The sequence below is a fragment of the Dendropsophus ebraccatus genome, chromosome 8, assembly GCF_027789765.1.
Source record: "Dendropsophus ebraccatus isolate aDenEbr1 chromosome 8, aDenEbr1.pat, whole genome shotgun sequence".
In the NCBI taxonomy this organism is placed as follows: domain Eukaryota; kingdom Metazoa; phylum Chordata; class Amphibia; order Anura; family Hylidae; genus Dendropsophus; species Dendropsophus ebraccatus.
This window is the reverse complement of record NC_091461.1, coordinates 58,219,315-58,239,178: the sequence shown is the minus strand read 5'-3', so window position 1 is coordinate 58,239,178 and position 19,864 is coordinate 58,219,315. Positions and strand designations below refer to the sequence as shown.

General features: G+C 43.9%; 1 protein-coding gene across 3 annotated transcripts in view; it reads left to right on the top strand.

Moving 5' to 3' along the window:
• The first annotated feature begins 6,404 nt into the window (after nucleotides 1-6,404).
• Nucleotides 6,405-19,864, top strand: part of WASHC2C (WASH complex subunit 2C) — a 38,038-nt gene continuing 24,578 nt past the window's right edge. For 2 of the 3 annotated variants that reach the window (XM_069980502.1, XM_069980499.1), the window contains exons 1-15: nucleotides 6,405-6,684; nucleotides 12,928-13,092; nucleotides 13,244-13,309; nucleotides 13,385-13,558; nucleotides 15,213-15,306; nucleotides 16,012-16,082; nucleotides 16,480-16,527; nucleotides 17,170-17,262; nucleotides 17,381-17,468; nucleotides 17,547-17,618; nucleotides 17,716-17,852; nucleotides 18,192-18,261; nucleotides 18,349-18,408; nucleotides 18,998-19,150; nucleotides 19,577-19,713. In XM_069980502.1, coding sequence (XP_069836603.1) covers nucleotides 6,589-6,684; nucleotides 12,928-13,092; nucleotides 13,244-13,309; nucleotides 13,385-13,558; nucleotides 15,213-15,306; nucleotides 16,012-16,082; nucleotides 16,480-16,527; nucleotides 17,170-17,262; nucleotides 17,381-17,468; nucleotides 17,547-17,618; nucleotides 17,716-17,852; nucleotides 18,192-18,261; nucleotides 18,349-18,408; nucleotides 18,998-19,150; nucleotides 19,577-19,713 — 1,524 coding nt within the window. In that variant the 5' untranslated portion in view covers nucleotides 6,405-6,588. The remainder of the gene's footprint in view (nucleotides 6,685-12,927; nucleotides 13,093-13,243; nucleotides 13,310-13,384; nucleotides 13,559-15,212; nucleotides 15,307-16,011; nucleotides 16,083-16,479; nucleotides 16,528-17,169; nucleotides 17,263-17,380; nucleotides 17,469-17,546; nucleotides 17,619-17,715; nucleotides 17,853-18,191; nucleotides 18,262-18,348; nucleotides 18,409-18,997; nucleotides 19,151-19,576; nucleotides 19,714-19,864) is intronic. The other variant, XM_069980501.1, reaches the window with a different exon arrangement.

The following is a 19,864-nucleotide window of genomic DNA, read 5'->3' as shown; positions in this document are numbered from 1 at the left end:
TATGTACAGAGGGATCTCATCCCAAGGGGCCTGAGAATCCAGGTATATCCATCGTTCCCTATTGATGATGAGGATTTTACCAACAAATGGGAAGAGGTGTGTACAAAATCATCACTCCAGTTTATGAACCTACTGGTGAATTTAAACACCAAATCACTTGAACAACTGGAAGTAGAGATACTTCGAGTACAAACCCAATTACAGACAGAATCAACTGTGGAAGAGAAGGAATTGTTTAATAAAAATATGGAGAAGTTGTTTATTAATTGGGAAAAGGGTATTCAGGAAACAAAGGCCAAGAAATTTGTGAGAGATCAAGAGGACTTCCAACAGAAACAAGTGTACAGATGGAGACGTAATCAGGAAAGTACATCTAACCTAAGTAGAGCATCATCCATGACTTCACTGGCTTCACAGAGTAGCATCGGCATGTCATCTAACCATGGCTTCTATTCACGCAATCATGGAAACACGAAGAGGAAATATAATTACAATCACAATCAGGATAAGAGGAAACAGAAAAGAGGAGGTGATGGTGAATTGAAGGTAATAAATTTATCTACTCATAATTTCACCACTACGGACATTGACGTATTAATGAAGGGTTTCACTTTCTCACCCTGTAATTTATTCGATCCTTTTACAGCGGTGAAGGACCTCCATATGTTTGCTCGTACATTGATCTTCAAGAAGTGGCATCATCGCAATGATTTAGATGAAGAATTTTCTACACTGACTGAGCATGAGGCGGTGAGATCACTGGAGTATCTATTAACAGAACAAGAAACAACGATTGATGAGGTGAGTAAAATTCCAGAATGTATACGCATGTAATCAAAAAAATTTCCTCTGCTATCGACGTGTCCAGCCATAGACTTGTTTGTAAAATTGGTTACCTCGGAGTTTGAGAAAATGCCTTCTCACATGTATAATGATAATCTAACTAAAGACGAAAGGGTAAGCCTCAGGAAATTACAACAGATGAAGGACATACAATTTAAGCCTGCAGACAAGGGAGGGAATGTGGTGGTCTGGCCCAATGGGATGTATGAGGCAGAAGCACGACGACAGCTCAATAATTCGACTTGTTACAAGAAATTGACATATAACCCACTCTCTTCTTACAGAGACCAGCTAAAGGACATCCTGGAAAAATACCAAGAGAAAGGAGACCTGACACCACAACTAGTAAAAGCTCTTACCGTCACCGAACCAACAGTCCCGACACTTTATCTTCTGCCGAAGGTGCATAAAGACATCAAGACGCCAACAGGTAGGCCAATAATATCTGGCTGCGGGTCACTCACTGAAAAGATAGGAAGATACATAGATCATAAATTGAAGCCATTAGTGGAGTGCTTACCCTCTTATGTGAGAGACACTGCCGACCTAATAAAAAGGATAGATGGGATACATTTGGAGGAAGACATGCTTCTGGTAACCTGCGACGTAGAGTCATTGTACACTAATATTAAACATCAAGATGGTTTGGAGGCAGTGTCGTATTTCATGCAAAATGGAGATGTGGGGAATGACATGATCGAATGTCTGGTTGAGCTGTTATCCTTCACACTGACCCATAACTTCTTTACTTTCAATGGGTCCTTCTACCTACAGCTCCAGGGAACGGCTATGGGGGCGCCTTGTGCGCCCTCGTATGCCAATTTATTCCTGGGGCTGTGGGAGAGGGACCTCCTCATGTCAGATCAGCCCTTCTCAATGGACCGTGTCCTTTTATGGGCACGGTACATTGACGATGTTTTCCTGATCTGGCAGGGGACAGAAGAGGATTTACGGACTTTCATGGACCAACTGAATAACAATAACCGCAATATCCATTTGACTTATAAATGGGATGTTAAAAGCATAGATTTTCTGGACATATTGATTAAGAAAGATCCTTCTGGTTATTTACAGACAGATGTCCTTAGGAAATCTACATCGGTGAATGCAATTTTGCATGCAACATCCTCTCACCCATCCTCTACAATAAAAGCAGTGCCAATTGGACAATATCTGAGAGTCCGTTGCATCTGTTCCTCCGATGCAGACTTCGAGAGACAGGCACAGGAATTGCGACAACGTTTTTTGGACAGAGGATATAGCAAACGAATATTGAAGAGAGCATATAAGAGGGCAAAAGGATCAGATAGACAACAATTAATCCATACATCCATCTCCAGGAAGGCAGAAAACCAGGTGAGATATATTACCAACTACCACGGCCAGTGGCAAAGAATGAGGGATATAATGCAAAAATATTGGCCTGTGTTACTTTCGGATAACATCCTACAGAAATACTTACCCAAAACACCATCAATAACTGCCAGAAGATCTGCAAACCTGAAAGACATATTGACGAAAAGTCACTACCCTGGACAGCAAAAAAACTTTTTCAACACTAAAGGCCCTAAATGGGGCTGTACCCCATGCGGGAAGTGCGTGGCATGTCCAAATATCGAAAGAGCAATGGACTTCACTGACTCATCTGGGGAACGGACGTACGAAATTCGACAAACAATCACATGTGACACAAGGTACGTGATTTATTACGCCACATGCCCCTGTACAAAAATTTACGTTGGACTTACAAGCCGGGCCCTGAAGGTACGTGTCCGAGAGCACATGAGAGACATTGAAGCTGCACGCGGTGAACATATATATGCCAATTTGAAACCGGTGGCACGTCACTTTAAGAAATACCACGATTGTGATGCTCGCCTTCTAAAAGTTAGAGGCATTGACAAGATGAACATAGGAGCCAGGGGGGGAGATTGGAACACTCGCCTGGCGCAATGTGAAGCCAAGTGGATTTGGAAGTTAAAAACAGTATATCCTCTGGGTATGAATGAGGTTCTGAGCTTCGCTTCGTTTCTGAATTAAGGTGCTAGATCCTAAGTTTTTCTTCTCCAAGTCCCATTTTTTTGTTTTTAAAATTTTTTTTAATGTTGTGATTATCTTTAACTAAACTATTTTCTCTTGTTTTTACTTTTTAGTGTTGAATCTGTCTTTCTCCCACCTTCAAAAACTTACAGCATGGATGTCGTGATCACATGTATGGAGCTGAACACGAATTAAAGAATTCCCCTCATTTTTCTTTCCCACCTTCTCTTCCCCCCCCCCCTCCCTTTTTTTTTTTTTTTCTCTCCCATTCACACCATGCGTTTTTTTGCACTTGATGCGTTTTTTACTTTTTTGTAACGTTTGAATTGCACTTTATCTTTGTACATAATATGATGAAATATTTTTCCACACTTTGCACTTTATCACATCTATTTTTGCTCACACGCACTTTTTATACCTGTCACATGAAGCCCTTCACATTACTCCTCATTATATTTAGTGTTTACACTTGAAACTGTATTTATAGTTATATGTACTTTTATCACACACTCAGGCACACCATAAGAGAACGTATCCATATAGTGATATGAATTCATATTTTTATATATATACACATAATCTGATATTTAGTTTACATATTTATTAATCAATTCACCATTTATTACATATTTTTTAACAATTAATATATATTTTTTTTGTTCACATCAGCACATAATGCACTTTATGATCACTACCCAGTTTTTTCTTTTTTTGACTGCATTATATTTTATATATGCTTCATGAGGGGTATTGTACATCCTATCTGCACGTTTTGCTCCAATAGATGATCCGTGGCAAGTGCGCATGCCCGAAGGACTACTCTGCCTGCGGTGCGCGGCGGCCCATGTGACTGACGGCGACGTCATGACGCCAAATGATCATGTGACCGGCAATACCGGGTCACGTGGTCGGCGCCGTGACGCTGCTTCCGGTTTGGCAGCGTCGCACTTGCAGTGAGGAGATGGAGGACGGAGCATGCGCCGCATTAGCCACAGGTGTTAAGTAAGTAGTAATGAAGGGTGATTGGTGGGATGATACTATATATACCCTTATTAGATGGGACATCATTACCCCCGGACGAAGGCAACGAAACGCGCGTCGGGGTGGTGGCGTCCTGGAGGATATATACAATAATACACTGTGGAAGGTAATTGACTGGCTGGATCCCTGGATATGATGGGGTGGTAATATTTAGGTGAAGGGTGGATAAGAGACTAACTAACTAGCTGTAGGTCTGTTTCTGAATTAAATGCACTAGCACTTTATTTTGCAATACAAGTAACATAATACCCTACTGTAGGAGATTTCAGAATTTATCCCCCTGGTTTGTGATGCAAGTTGTAGGTCAAAGGATCCCAGCATATGTGATGTGGTTATAATAGAAGCACCTCCAGGACAGCCGTCATTCTCTTTTTTAATGTTTGGTCATCTCTCTTTTTTATAAATATATATGAATTGTTTTAAATGTGTATTTAATAAAGATTATTTTGCTACGTGAAATCAGTATTTGTTCTTTTATGAAAAGGAGCAGCAGCACTGACAGTGAGTGTCATCATCAATGTATTGTCTGTCAGGCTGCTGAGTGCTGCTAGTATTTCCCAAACCCCCATTATACCCTGGTAGCTGGTGTGTGTTACATGACTACAACTCCCATAATACCCTGGTAGCTTGTGGTGTGTTAAATGACTACAACCCCCATTATACCCTGGTAGCTGGCGTGTGTTACATGACTACAACCCCCATCATACCCTGGTAGCTGGTGTGTGTTACATGACTACAACCCCCATTATACCCTGGTAGCTGGTGTGTGTTACATGACTACAACTCCCATAATACCCTGGTAGCTTGTGGTGTGTTAAATGACTACAACCCCCATTATACCCTGGTAGCTGGCGTGTGTTACATGACTACAACCCCCATCATACCCTGGTAGCTGGTGTGTGTTACATGACTACAACCCCCATTATACCCTGGTAGCTGGCGTGTGTTACATGACTACAACCCCCATCATACCCTGGTAGCTGGTGTGTGTTACATGACTACAACCCCCATTATACCCTGGTAGCTGGCGTGTGTTACATGACTACAACCCCCATCATACCCTGGTAGCTGGTGTGTGTTACATGACTACAACCCCCATTATACCCTGGGAGCTGGTGTGTGTTACATGACTGCAACTCCTATTATCCCCTGGTAGCTGGTGTGTGTTACATGATTACAACCCCCATCATACTCTGGTAGCTGGTGTGTGTTACATGATTACAACCGCCATCATACCCTGGTAGCTGGTATGTGTTACATGACTACAACCCCCATTATCCCCTGGTAGCTGGTGTGTGTTACATGATTACAACCCCCATTATCCCCTGGTAGCTGGTGTGTGTTACATGATTACAACCCCCATCATACCCTGGTAGCTGGTGTGTGTTACATGACTACAACCCCCATTATCCTCTGGTAGCTGGTGTGTGTTACATGACTAAAACCCCCATCACACCCTGGTAGCTGGTGTGTGTAACACGACTACAACCCCCATCATACCCTGGTAGCTGGTGTGTGTAACATGACTACAACCCCCCTCATAGCTGCAGTGTTACATGACCACAATCCCCATCATACCCTCATAGCTGCAGTGTTATATGACTACAACCCCCATGATTCCCTAAAAGCTGCAGTGTTACATGAACACAACCCACATCATCCCCTGATAGGGTATGATGTAGAAAATAATAGCGAGACGGCACTCACTGGATTCAGCTGGATGCTGTTTAGTTGCAAAAATCACTGAATACAAATGTAATGGCATACAGGGAAGCATCCAGCTGAATCCAGTGAGTGCCGTCTCGCTATTATTTTCTACATCGTATTCTTGTAAGTACCTCTCATGGACTGAGCACCGCTGTGTGTCACTGTAATACCACCATTTACCTGCATGAGCTTCCTGTGCCCCAGCGTCTGTACGATTGGCTGGATGACCGGCGAGGATAAGTAGTGCCAGGAGTTGCTACTATTAGTGGATTTTTGTACCCTGATAGGGTATGATGGGGTTGTGGTCATGCAGCACTGCAGCTGAGAGTAGGGTTTGGCAGTAGCTTTTAGTGGTTGGGGGGGGGGGGGGGCGCCGAAAAAGGTTTCGCACAGGGCGCTGTCTACCCTAAGGCCAGCCCTGGTCATAGACAATTAACAAAATGCAGACACGTCCTATCAATGTAGCTGTGTATAAGGTGTCTCCAGGCATGATGGGAATTGTAGTTTTTCAGCAGCTGGAGGGTCAAAGGTTTCCAATCCCTGATATAGGGCATTGTTCCCCAACCTGTGGCTCACCAGCTGTCGCACGGATATGCTGGGAGTTGTAGTTTAGTAACAGTACGCTGATGTAGCTGATAGTGGACGTAAGTATTCCGGTAGGTTGCAGTTCACGCTGTACGCCTGTAGGTTGCGCTCTAGTCTCACAAATAGTACAAAGTCTAGGCATTAGCAGAAGCCAGCCCCCAGCAGCGGCTGTCAGCCGGGTCACGTGCTCTCATGTCACATGATGCCAGTCACCTGAGCTCGCATCCAGTATGGCGCCCTAGGCTGAGAAGAGACTCGGATAACTCATGTAATAGCGCCTCCTGCTTCTCCTGCACAGCCCGGGCGGCATCATTGCTGGGGGATCTGTGGCTGTAGCCGGCTGAGGGGAGCAGCGAGAGGGCAGCGGGAGTCATGAACGGCCCCGATGAGCCGGTGTGGGAGAGACCGTGGAGCCTGGAGGAGATCGGAAGGAGCAGCCAGAACTGGTCTCTAGCGGCCGATGCCGGGGTGAGGGAGATGTGCCATGGTGTCTGCGGTACCGGGGCGTGTGCACTGGCTCCTGTCACCCTCTGTGACTTTATATTACACTTAGGGCCTGGAAGCATCAGCAGAGCTGTCAGTGGTCACCGACCCGATCAGCTGGCACTGCCCTAAGAGGGCATATTATCAGCTGTAGTCGGTTGCTATGGGCAACTGTAGCACTGCTGGACCCCAGTAGTGAGGTTACATGTGTGTCCTCACCAGCCCCGGCCCTGCAGCCTCCTGGTTGTCTGGCAGGATAACATTGGGGGTGTATCTGGTGCCCTCCCTGCCGAGCTGCCATTCCTGGTCCTTTGTGTATTTCTGTAAGATGGTGATCAGCCTGTAGTACCCTGTGCAGTGTGCCTGGTAGTCACAGACACGCCCCCTGCTGTCAAAGTCAACCACACTGGTCTGTTAGCTATTGGAGCTGAAGGAAGGTTGATTTTTTGCAGGACCAATTGTACTGTTTAATGTCGTCCTACATGATACCATAAACAAATTAGGAAAAAAATGTGTGGGATAAAAGCAAAAAAACAAAACAATTCTGCAACTTTTTGGGAAACTATGAGGGGGGATGTATCATGGTAGAGGTGTAAGTGTGTCTGTGTCTATACTTGGTCTTTGCGTTTCTGAATGTGTGTCCTATGTGCCCAGTTTAGCTAAATGGCGCACAGACCTTCATAAATCCAGAGTGCGCTGTGAAGCTTGTGAATGTTGGTGTCACACAGACAGACGGAGCCATCAGTGTGCTTCATTCAGGCTGCTGTGGCCTCTAGACTGGATGAACTAAAAATGTGAGGAGGAGCAAACTGTAAAAAGTTGCACATAACAAAGTTCAAAAGTGTCAGCAGCTCAGCCACTGCTTTACTGGCTCGCACAGATCCGCCTTCGGTCATGTGCTTCAACATCCATAAGAAAGGATAACCGATCCAGCTTTTTCAGTAAAACTTCTGCTTTCGCTTTATTAAAGTTCAATAAAAGACAGGACAATTCACACCATCCTGCAACACACTTCTTAGTCTCTGATGACGCGTTTCGGGTGCATGCGCTCTTGCTCACAGACTCTGAAACGCATCATCGGAGACTAAGGAGTGTGTTGCACGAACTGAATAAAGTGAAAGTAGGAGTTTTACTGAAAAAGCTGGATCGGTTATCCTTATGGAAAAAGTTGCACATGCAGCAGTTGTAGAAAAACTAGCAGCACCTAACCACAGACATACAGCCATGATAAATTTCCCCCTTTGTTTTTATGGTGTTCAGAAAGAACTGTTGGGCTTTACCCAATTTTATACAGTGTTTGTTAGGTTTTATTACTTTTCCTCCATGTTTTGTGGCAGGTGAAGTAACCTAAAATCTGCGATTCTGGCATTCAGCATGCAGGATATATAACATTGTGTCCTAATAGTTCAGACATCTCTGCACTTGGTATCACTGATTGTTTATTGGGACTTAACTATGTGAACTGTCAGACTACTCAGGTTGGATATAGGCAGGCTGTAATAGACTGCTCTCTAGAGTAGAAGACCCCTAGCTGCTATTACAGTTGATAGGCCCCCTTTAATTGCATTATAGCAGCTGGGGGGTGATTGGAGCTTGGTTTCTAGAGGCTTGGTTGTAGGGCTGGGCGATTAATCGAATTAATTCGATAAATTCGCCCAGAGTGTTTGAATCAATTAGATTTTTTGTGAATCATTGCGGGCCGGACGGTGCGGTACGCGGGCGGGCGGACAGTCCGGAGAGGGGCAGCATGGGGCAGGCGACCGCTGCTGTGAGGTGCAGGGCGGATAGTCCGGAGAGGGGCACTGCTGGGCCGAGAGGGGCGGATTGGGCCGGCAGTCTGGAGAGGGGCAGTATGGGGCTGGCGAGGGGTGGGCAGTCCGGAGTTATGCAGCGCGGGCGGCCTCCAGCACAGCGTCCCGCTCCCCTGTCAGCCACAGTTAGAGCTCCCCGGTCTCTGGAGGAGACAGCAGGGACTGCAGGGTGATAGTGTCGCTGCGGGTCCTGGAGCTGTACAGCGGGGTCAGATCCCGCTGTACAGCTTCAGGAATCACACTATGCTGCAGTCCCTGCGGCCTCCTCCAGAGACCGGGGAGCTCCAACTGTGGCTGACAGGGGAGCGGGACCGATTCGTCCGATTATCGTTCCGTGTACTAAAGACAACGATCAGCCGATGATCGTTGTCATCGGCTGATCGTTAATATAAGTTCAGACCTATAATCGTTGGAGCGCCGACCGTGCACCGCTACGTGTAATAGCGGTGAGCGGACGACGCTGACGATTAGCAAAGAAGAATACATACCTAATCCATGGTCCAGGGTTCCTCTTCCTCAGAGCTTCTTACCGGGTCCCGTGCGCTCCAGCTTCTCAGCGGCCTTTGTCAGCTGACAGGCCCCTCGGCCAATCACAGGCTGGAACCGCCGCAGCCAGTGATTGACCGAGCGGCCTGTCAGCAGAGACAAGCCGCTGTGAAGCTGAAGTGCACGGACACGGGGAGAAGTTAAGAAGAAGAGGGACCATGGATAAGGTATGTATACAGTTTAAACAAAGGCTGCAAGGACATTGGTAACGATGTCCCTGCAGCCCTTGTTTAATGATTATCGGGCCGTGTAATAGGCCAAGTAAACGAGCAATGATCTAGCAGATCGCTGCTCGTTTACAGGTATTATCGGGCCCCCATCGGCCCGTGTAATACCACCCTAAGAGAAGGAGGGCTATGTGCACTCCTGCTCCAGTCACCCCCAGCCCTCCCTCAGTCACCTCCACCACCCCCCCCCCCCCCCTCGGTCCCCTTCCAGTCAACCCCAGCTGCACCAGTCCCCCCCAGTCATCCCCAGCTTCCCCAGTCCCCCCCCAGTCATCTCCAGTCCACCCAGCCATCTCCAGTCACCCCCAGCTGCCCCAGTCATCTCCAGTCCACCCTCTGTCACCCCCAGCTCTCCCTCAGTCATTTCCAGTACCCCACAGTCACCCCCAGCTGCCCCAGTCCCCCTCAGTCATCTCCAGTCCCCGTCAGTCTTCCCCAGCTGCCCCAGTCCCCGTCAGTCATCCCCAGCTGCCCCAGTCCCTGTCAGTCATCCCCAGTCTCCGTCAGTCATCCCCAGCTGCCCCAGTCCCTGTCAGTCATCCCCAGTCTCCGTCAGTCATCCCCAGCTGCCCCAGTCCCTGTCAGTCATCCCCAGTCCCCGTTAGTCATCCCCAGCTGCCCCAGTCCCTGTCAGTCCCCCTCAGTCACAGGGGAGCACTGTTACACTGGGAAGCAATACAGTTGTTGGCTCAAACATCATTAAAATAGTATCTGACGCTGTGAGAAAAATTTAGTTTATTTAGCAAAATAAAAAAAAATCGAGATTTAAATCGAGAATCGTCCAGATTTAAAAAAAAAAAATCGAGATTTTATTTTTTGCCCATATTGCCCAGCCCTACTTGGTTGGCACGATCACCATTAACAGGAGGTATCTAGGCGGTTAAATGACCATCATCATTGCCCATCACTGACCACAGCTGGCAGCATCCACATGATATGTAGAGGGCTCACATTCTCGGCTCACTTAAAGGGGCGGGGGGGGGGGGGGCACAAGATGGCTCAAGCCATCTTGGAAGTCCCAATCGTTGTGTGCAGGCAAAACCGTGTTCATACCCAATGATCAGGACTTACACCTGTCCAGGGGTGGAAAGGGAGAAAGTTAGTGCTGGGAATGAGAAGGCATGAGCATTCTTTAGCTCCCTGCCCAGCCCCTTTAATTCTCCTATGGCAGGATATATGTGTCATGGCTTATTCAGGGGTTAACATTCCTCAATGCCTGTAATATTATTACAGAGAAGTGATGGGAGGGGTGCTGAGGACGTCTGCAGCGTGAAATTAGATTCTGTTATACCACTTTTGCTCATTTTCTTTATTTGCGTGTAAACCTAAGTGAATGGGACTAAACCGCAGTTCATAGCAAAGCTTTCATCGGGGATCTCCTGTTAGGGAGAGGTGCGTGGCTATACCCATCATCAATGAGCGCGCCATTGCAGGGAGAAACAACACTAAGCTGTGCACCTTTCCTTACTGGTTTTTATGACTAGTGGCAGTCTTAGCACCCAGACCCTCACTGATGAAAACACTACACCAATTCTGAAAGGATAGTGACAAGTATATATACTTCTGTTTTCTTTCCCTCCTCTGGTGATGACATGCCACTTCTTTTTTGCTTGGTTCCCAGTCTCCCATTGAAGTCAGTAGGAGCAGTGGCTTTTATAGTGACCCAGCATGGTTTCCACTATTTTTTTTGGTCATGTGAACATAACCTAACACAGAACCTTAAAGCTTTTATACATGGTAGAAAATATAAGACTTCCCCTTGTTAGGAAGTCATGATACTTTTGCAAACCATTAGAATTTTGAAAGACCCAAAAGATCTGGGTGTTCATTGTGTATGTGCCAGGGCTGCAACATGTGCCAAACAGCTGATTGGTGGAGGTGCCAGGTGTCAGCACCCTAACAATCAGACATTGATGCCCTGTCCTGTGGATGTACAATGCCCAGAAAACCTTTTAAATTGAATATGTACCAGTCGCTACTCTCCTCTAAACCCCAGGTACTGTTTAGTATGCTCCATCAGACCATGTCTAGTCTGGGAGTCGGCCTTTCTCCTGGGGCTGGTATTCTAGCTAAAAACTAGTTTTATTCCGGTAGCGCAGGGAGTAAATAATGGCAGGGCCTAGAGCATCTAAGCCCTAGGCCTGCTGCGCCTCTTCCCACTTCTCTTCTTTTTCATCACACCCCTGGGCAGGATGGAAGTAAGGATAGAAGTGTTGTAGGCCTAGGGCACGGATGCTCTAGGCCCCTCCTCATTGACTCCTAAAGCCAAAATATAAGCCCCAGGGGAGAGGCCGACCCCGGGACCAGGCATGGCATGATGGAGTATACAAAACGGTACAGGCGGTTTTGGCATAGATAGAGGCCATTAAAGGGAACCTGTCACCCCCCGTGCCGGGGTGACAGGCTCCCGACCCCCCGTTAGAGCCCCATATACTTACCTAATCCCGCCGGGTCCCGCTTCTGGAGGTGGTCGGGTGACGGAGATCTCAGCCGCTGCAGCCCGGCGCGCGCGCTGAGAGATGAGTCCAACGCTCATAGAGAATGACGGAGCGCTGGACTCTCCCATCATTCTCTATGGGTGTTGGATTCATCTCTCAGCGCGCGCGCCGGGCTGCAGCGGCTGAGATCTCCGTCACCCGACCACCTCCAGAAGCGGGACCCGGCGGGATTAGGTAAGTATATGGGGCTCTAACGGGGGGTCGGGAGCCTGTCACCCCGGCACGGGGGGTGACAGGTTCCCTTTAAAGATTTGCTTTAATTTATGACTTGATGTTGGAACCATGTTTATGTACAGTAGTTATGAGGTTAGGACATAGTTTAGAGCCAATAGATAATCACTTATTTCCATCATTGTACTAACATTCAGGCTTACCTTAGATAAGTGTGTGCTTATGTATTAGGGTATCATATATACAGCACACACAAATAATATCTGGAAAGGGTGAAGGCCCCTGCACATCACTGTCCTCCTACACCATTTTATAATGGGTGCTGTATAGTACTATGGGTATATATTAGAGAATGACTGCAGTGGTTGGCTTCTTATATGTAAGTTAAAGGAGAAGTCCGGCAAAAATTTTAAAGTATTGTATTGCCCACCAAAAGTTATACAAATCACCAATATACACTTATTACGGGAAATGCTTATAAAGTCCTTTTTTCCCCGCACTTACTACTGCATCAAGGCTTCACTTCCTGGATAAAATGGTGATGTCACGGTCCGACTTCCAGAGCTGTGCGGGCTGTGGCTGCTGGAGAGGATGATGGCTCCCCCAGTGCCCTGTGTCCCTCAGTGTCCCCCTGCCATCATCCTCTCCAGCAGCCACAGCCCGCACAGCTCTGGGAGTCGGGTCGTGACGTCACCATGTTATCCAGGAAGTAAAGCCTTGATGCAGTGGTGAGTGCAGGGAAAAAAGCACTTCCCGTAATAAGTGTGTATTGGTGATTTGTATAACTTTTGGGGGGCAATACAATACTTTAACAAAAATTTAATTTTAATTTTCGACGGACTTCTCCTTTAATCTCCCCTTCGAGTACCATGTTTGTTGGCTCTGTGTAATTCACAGACACCTCTATCTGATTTATTGCTACGCTATAAATGTATCTCACATTCATTTCCTATTATTTGTGCTTTATTGCTTTAGCTCCTGAATTTTCTTCAAGAATTCTCCCACCAGACCATTGCTAGAACACATGATATTGAGAAGCAGCTGGATGGACTTGTTCGGGAAGCAAAGACCACAGAATGCCGGCTACATAACATCTTCAACGATTTCCTTATGTTATCTAATACTCAGTTTATAGAGAATGTAAGTGACGGCTTTTTTTCTACTAATGAACAAGTGTGAAACTGAATTGACTGAACATTGTAGTTCATTGCACTTTTATTCTGTATCCAGGACTGCCTATCTTACTATACTTACATGTAACAGGAATAGTAAGGTGTACATTCTTTTTTAGAGGGTATATGACGAAGAAGTTGAGGAGCATGTTGTCAAATCTGACATAGGAGAGAAACAGGAACAGGTAGGTCAGATGGATGGTGACCAGAGTGGTCTGTATGCAGCGGGCACATTGATAACCTTCATTATTATATTATAGGAGAAAACCAGAGAGCAGAAGGAACTAGAACTAATCCCCAAAATACAGGAAGCTGTCAATTATGGATTACAGGTTCTAGAAACCGCATTCGAGCAACTTGATATCAAGGCTGGAAATTCTGATTCTGAAGATGAGGAAGTCAATGAAAGAGTAGAACTTATTCTAGAGCCAAAGGTAAAGTATCATTCCACCAGACAAAAATAAGTATACAGAGTCTTTCTTACAGGGAGTAAGGGTGGTATTACACGAAGCGATTATCGTTCGAATAATCGTTCAATCGGTCGCATTTGAACGATTATCTTTAAGTGTAATAGTAGACAACGATTAAACGACGAACGATTGGTCGTTGGTCGTTTAATAGGTTTTGAATCTATTTTTATCGTTTGTCTTTTACACATCGTTCGCACATCGTTCGTTTGAATAAGATGTCGTTAGCCGTTCCCTGTTCATTCGCAAATTGAAAGGGGAGTGTTCTTGAATTTTGTTGCTCCAATATAACCGATAATCTTTCCGTGTAGTAAAACGAACGATTATTAGGCAACCGCTATTGCGATCGTTGGAGATCGTTTATCGTTAATCGTTAATTGAAAAAAATCGCTTCGTGTAATACCACCCTAACTCATAGAGCAACACAGTACTCTCTAACATTGTACTAATCCAGGGGTCATTCTGTTAAACTAGTTAAAGGAGAAGTTCGGCAAAAACTTTTAATAAAGTATCGTTTTCCCCCCCCCCCCCCCCCCCCCCAAAAAAAAAAGTTATGCAAATCACCAATATACACTTATTACGGGAAATGCTTATAAAGTGTTTTTTCTCTGCACTTACTACTGCATCAAGACTTCAATTCCTGGATAACATGGTGATGTCACAACCCGACTCCCAGAGCTGTGCGGGCTGTGGCTGCTGGAGAGGATGATGGCAGGGGGACACTGAGGGACATAGGGCACTGGAGGGACACTGAGCATCCCTCTGCCATCATCCTCTCCAGCAGCCACAGCCCGCACAGCTCTGGGAGTCGGGCCGTGACATCACCATGTTACCCAGGAAGTGAAGCCTTGATGCAGTAGTAAGTGCAGGGAAATAGCACTTTATAAGCATTTTCCGTAATAAGTGTATATTGGGGATTTGTATAACTTTTGGGGGGGCAATACAATACGTTGATAAAATTTTTCAACCGACTTCTCCTTTAAACTAAGCAAAGACAATGTATATTTGGCAAGCCACATATATTATTTAACCTAAAATATCGCTGTCGTTTGTAAAATCTTTTGACATGCCATAGAGATATGTCAGACGTTTTGATCGGTCTGGGTCTGATTGTGAGAACAGGTGGGGAGAGGACTGCGCTGCAGCGTGGGCCACTTCCTGCTCTTTGTCAGTGATATCAGTCGGGTTGCATAGTTTTACATAGAAAATCAGTTGGTGCCCAACTGATAACGTGACACAGAGTCGGGAGAGGATCTCATTTAGCGAGGTCTTCTCGCGATCAGTACAGGTTTAACACTTTAGACACGGAACAATTAAAATGTTTGACTTGTCTGTATGTGTGTGTTTTTCCCACGACAGTGACTCTTCAAAGGGAACCTGCGGTCTGGGTGTTGAGACACCCCCCCAATTGATTTTAAAACAATGGTCAGTGGAGTTTAAGTGGTTTGTTTCTGGTTGCCTGTACCTGCATGCTGCACATTTCCTAGTAGCTGTACAGGGTATTGCAGCCTTGTGCCATTTACTTGATTACTATTGAGTTTGATACAGATTGAAATTTGGGGTTTCTTTGACTATTGAAACTAATGTATCAAAATAATGTCTTTTTTTTTTTTTTTTTAAGGATCTCTATATAGATCGGCCATTACCCTATTTAATAGGCTCCCAGCTCTTCATGCAGCAGGAGGATGTGGGGCTTGGAGACCTATCGAGTGAAGGTAATATTTGTGTGTGTGTCTATAAAGATGCAGGTTTAGGCTGAGTTCACACACAGTATATTTCAGGCAGTATTTGGTCCTCATGTCAGATCCTCATAGCAACCAAAACCAGGAGTGGATTGAAAGCACAGAAAGGCTCTGTTCACATAATGTTGTAATTGAGTGGATGGCCGTCTTTTAATGGCAAATATTTGCTGTTATCTTAAAACAACGGCCGTTGTATTGAAATAATGGCCGTTATTTACTGTTATATGACGGCCATCCACTCAATTACAACATTATGTGAACAGAGCCTTTCTGTGTTTTCAATCCACTCCTTGTTTTGGTTGCTATACAGCCTCAAACATACAGCCTCAAATATACGTAGTGTGAACATAGCCTTATTCTGTAAAAGATCTGTATTTGATACTTGGGCGCTAGTATAAGGGTCACTTGGCCTCCTTGGGTAGGGGGTGCTGGTCACTGTGTAGCTGCTTACTAGTGCAATTTCCAGTAGCAGAATGTTGCATTAATGATATGTGTTAAAATTTAGATCTAAAGTTCAAAAATTTTGACTTGGAGAGCTTTTTTTTAAAGTAAGAATTGGTCTAAACTTCACTTCTTTTTAGCATATACTATATTCCTTTGATGGATATGTCTCATTTATTCTGCATATGTGTCATGGCACAGTAATTGAGTGCTCAGCTTTTCGGTATGTTTCTACAGAAGGGTCTGTGGATAATGATCGGGGGAGTGTGATTGACAGCGAGGAGGAAGATGACAAAGATAACGATGAGGTAGGGATTTTTATTTAGATCTTACATTGCTGTCTCCTTTACTGATATTTGCAGGAAACTTACAATTGTTAGGCTTCATTCACATGTTTATTGACTGCATAGAGTCATAAATGTAATATATATTTTTCACTGCACTGTACCTGACTATACACGTGTAATGCAATCTTACCGTGCTGCAACCTAGACTGTTGTGCTCTTCACTAATAATTCGCTGGTATTTCCTCAACAGATTTTTCTGTTTTAGGCAATGAGGGAGGAGTGTTCTGTTTAGGTGGTTTCTTCACTTTTCTTTTGTAGTGTTTTCTGTCATCACATTTGGTTACTTGTATGCATTATACGTTATGTTGTTCCTTGCAATAGTATGGACCAAACGTTTATTCATTCTTCCCAACAACAGGAGTCAGAGGAGGATTTTGGTAACCTCTCCGAGGAAGAAAAGAAACCAGTAAGAAACCCGATTTCTGTACTGTACTGTTTGAACATGAAGGCAATGCAGGGCTTTATTCACATTAGCATTATGCTTCCATTTTAGCAGATTGAAACATGAGCTTTTATAGTCATTCTAATCATCTTTAACTTGATTGTTGAAAATGAGAAAATGTTTCGTGCCTGCTTACCAGTATAGTTTAGTTACCTTACCGGTATAGTTTCTTCATGGAACCAAGGATAACTGATGCCATCCCATTAAAGGTTTATTCTTATCTGAAGCAACATAGTTAAATTTAATATAATACCAAGCAAACCAGCAAACTTTCCTCCTCTTCCTGATATGCTGAACTTTCTATCCCTGTTGGAAATACGCTTGCATAATGAATGTAATAACAAAGCTATATAACTTGACGATCTCTATACATATAACTATTAGTTGAGATGGGAATCCCCCTTTTAGATAAATCCCCAGTAGTAACATGTCTATGTTCTGTAAGTACAGCAGAACTGAATACCATATAGAATAATGTGTGAACAGGATCCAGCAACACACGGCTATTTGTGATTTCATTTTAATTTCATGTATAGCAGCAATATGTCGTCCCATAGATTGAAGCCAGTGTAAATCTGTAAAAGCTTCTATTTCTACCCTGTACAGCATCATCCAGCTCTGAGTGATGAGGATGAGGATAACGGTTCAGACCTCTTTGGTGATTCAGACAAGGAGGAGGATGAAGACAATGATAAATCTGTAAGATCCGTCATGTCTAGCACTGTAAAAGTGTGTTTGTATATATGTATATGTGTGTTTTTTTTACACATATAACAGACTAGTCAGATGAATGAATGCTTTTAATGTTTGCTTTCAGATGAAGACGAGAACAAAATCCTTTGCTGATGAATTGGCAGCACGAATACAGTCTGAAGTCCCCAAACGGCAGGAATCAGATCAGTCATGTATGTTTAAAAAAAGTCTTCTTTATACTAGTTACCCGGTGTAGAGGTTGTTTTCTAACGTGTGGTTTTAAACTTCAGCTATAAGATCTGTGGAAGTAAGAAACACAAAGGACAAGACAAAAAAAGAAACCCGAAAACTTCCCTCTGATGGTAGGATGGTCTCCGAGTACAACATATTCATTATACAGTATATCTTATTATGTAGTCTTTCATTTCCAATTAATTGTGCCTATTTTACCTATTTAAGATGAAGAGGACGACATTTTTAAACCTCCCAAGCTCACAGATGAAGATTTCTTTGGCAATAAAGGAGGGCTGTTCAGCGGAGGAAAGGGGATTTTTGATGATGATGATGAAGATGATTACGATGAGGATGGAGGAGAGGTTGGTGAATTGCACTGACACTTATTGTAAAGCTGCTTAAGATATACTTATAGATTTGCATTCAGCTGAGTAATCCTATGATATGTGTATAGACATCTAGAAGGACCATTGTGCTCAATGTGGGAGTGAAATAAATCACTTGTGTCACCTGGGTATTCCTGGTGATTTTATTGAATCTATTAATAATTGGCCAAACATAGATGAATGTGACGGGTGGTAGACTGGTCTATACTGCTACTGCTATTTTCTTGTTTTTGTGTTGTCCATTGGATTGGTTTGGTATGCTGTAGTCTTCTGACTGATGTGTAAAACATTTTTTTTATTCCTTTTTGGCTGCAGGGCGACCTATTCTCTGATGTCCAGAAAAAGGAACACAGAATAAAAGAACCAACACCTGCCGCAAAGCCAGGTACAAGGTTAATGTGTGAATGTATTTATAGACTCATTGTAAGTTTCAAAATATATACGGTAGGTAATAAATCTGTCTACATTGCAGAGACCTTACCATCAGATGTGAAAAAGAAGCCACCCTATGGAGGCGTTTCCCTCTTCCCAGGTATAAGTCATGTAGAAGACTGTAGTGTAACTAGAGCTATGCTTATAGTTCACTCAGAGGCCACACAATTTGGGTAACTCCCATAGACATTGCAGCTAAACTGTTCAAACAACTAGTAGTACTTTGCTGTTTATGTAACTTCCTTTACTCACTAAGGAAGTTATGTAAAATAGCTTATTCAGCTAACTTTCACCCCAGGCATCTGCAAGTAAGTCCGACAGGGATAGAGGAACCGTAGATCTTGGGTTAGATGCAAATCCTAGTGATGGGGCCCAGATATTTATAGTATATCTTGTCATAATGCATTGCTTGAACGAGAGAAGCTTTTGTCAGGGTAGAGTGACACCCAATGAGACAGACATTTTTTTTTTCACACATTATATATTAAGGACACATTTTATGTTTGCCATTACTTCCAGAATACCCTGAAAGTTACATTTAGATTACCATTTGGAATACTTCTGCAAGGCAACAAAATCTTGGCACTTGACATTTTCAGCATCTTGATTTGCAGGCTTCTTGTTGCTACCTGATCATATATAAAAATAATATGCAATGTTACCTGATGTGACTATTGCCTGTGCTTTAGGTGGGGAGAATGTGATCAACCCATCAGTGTTGACAGAGAAGGATAAAAGAAAACAACCCACACCAACAAATATTACCCCGAAACCTTCAGCCAGCGCGGGTCTGTTTGACGATGATGACGCTATTTTTGGAGCAGCTTCAACGCAACCTTCAGGTATGCAGCATTTCAATGTATTGCTGGTTTAATCTAGGATATATGGACAGATAAAGATGTTTTTTTCAGGACTATATGCAGCACTTTAATATGCACAGTAATATTTTTTACTTCCAATTCATGTGTTTCTTATCAGATTTGGGCTTTGTTCCAATCTTACTTTTGTACACATGTTAGGTATATGAATATATAAGTATTTGCTGTTGATCTTTCCAGCATATGTTGAAAGAGTGTCTTTGGCATATGTTGAGCAGGTATAGTTGGCTTAGTTGTTTCTTTTTGCCTGTAAAGTATAATACGTTAACGTGAGTTGTGAACTGATTTCAACTATGTCTTCTATTTCTTCTGATGCAATTCATGCAATTTTTTTTAAAATCTATCTATTAGAATTAAAAAAATATTAAACTGTGACCTTTAATTTCTTAGTTACTGGAAAAGCCAAGCCAGCCTCAGATCTGTTTGCTGATGAAGACGACTTATTCAATGAGCACAGTTCTATCACTTCTACAACTAGTAAATTGAAACAAACTGAGGCAGCGGCACAAAAACCACTGGAGAAAAAGGTGTTTATATGATTATGATGTGCAAACATTGACAGTAAATGCTCTTTTATATAGGTGTTAAGTCCCCTTTGTTTAAAGCTACTTTGTTGAATAGGCAGCATCTTATCAATCAGATTGCTACATAGTTTTGTAAGTTTTGCTGTTAAAAGGG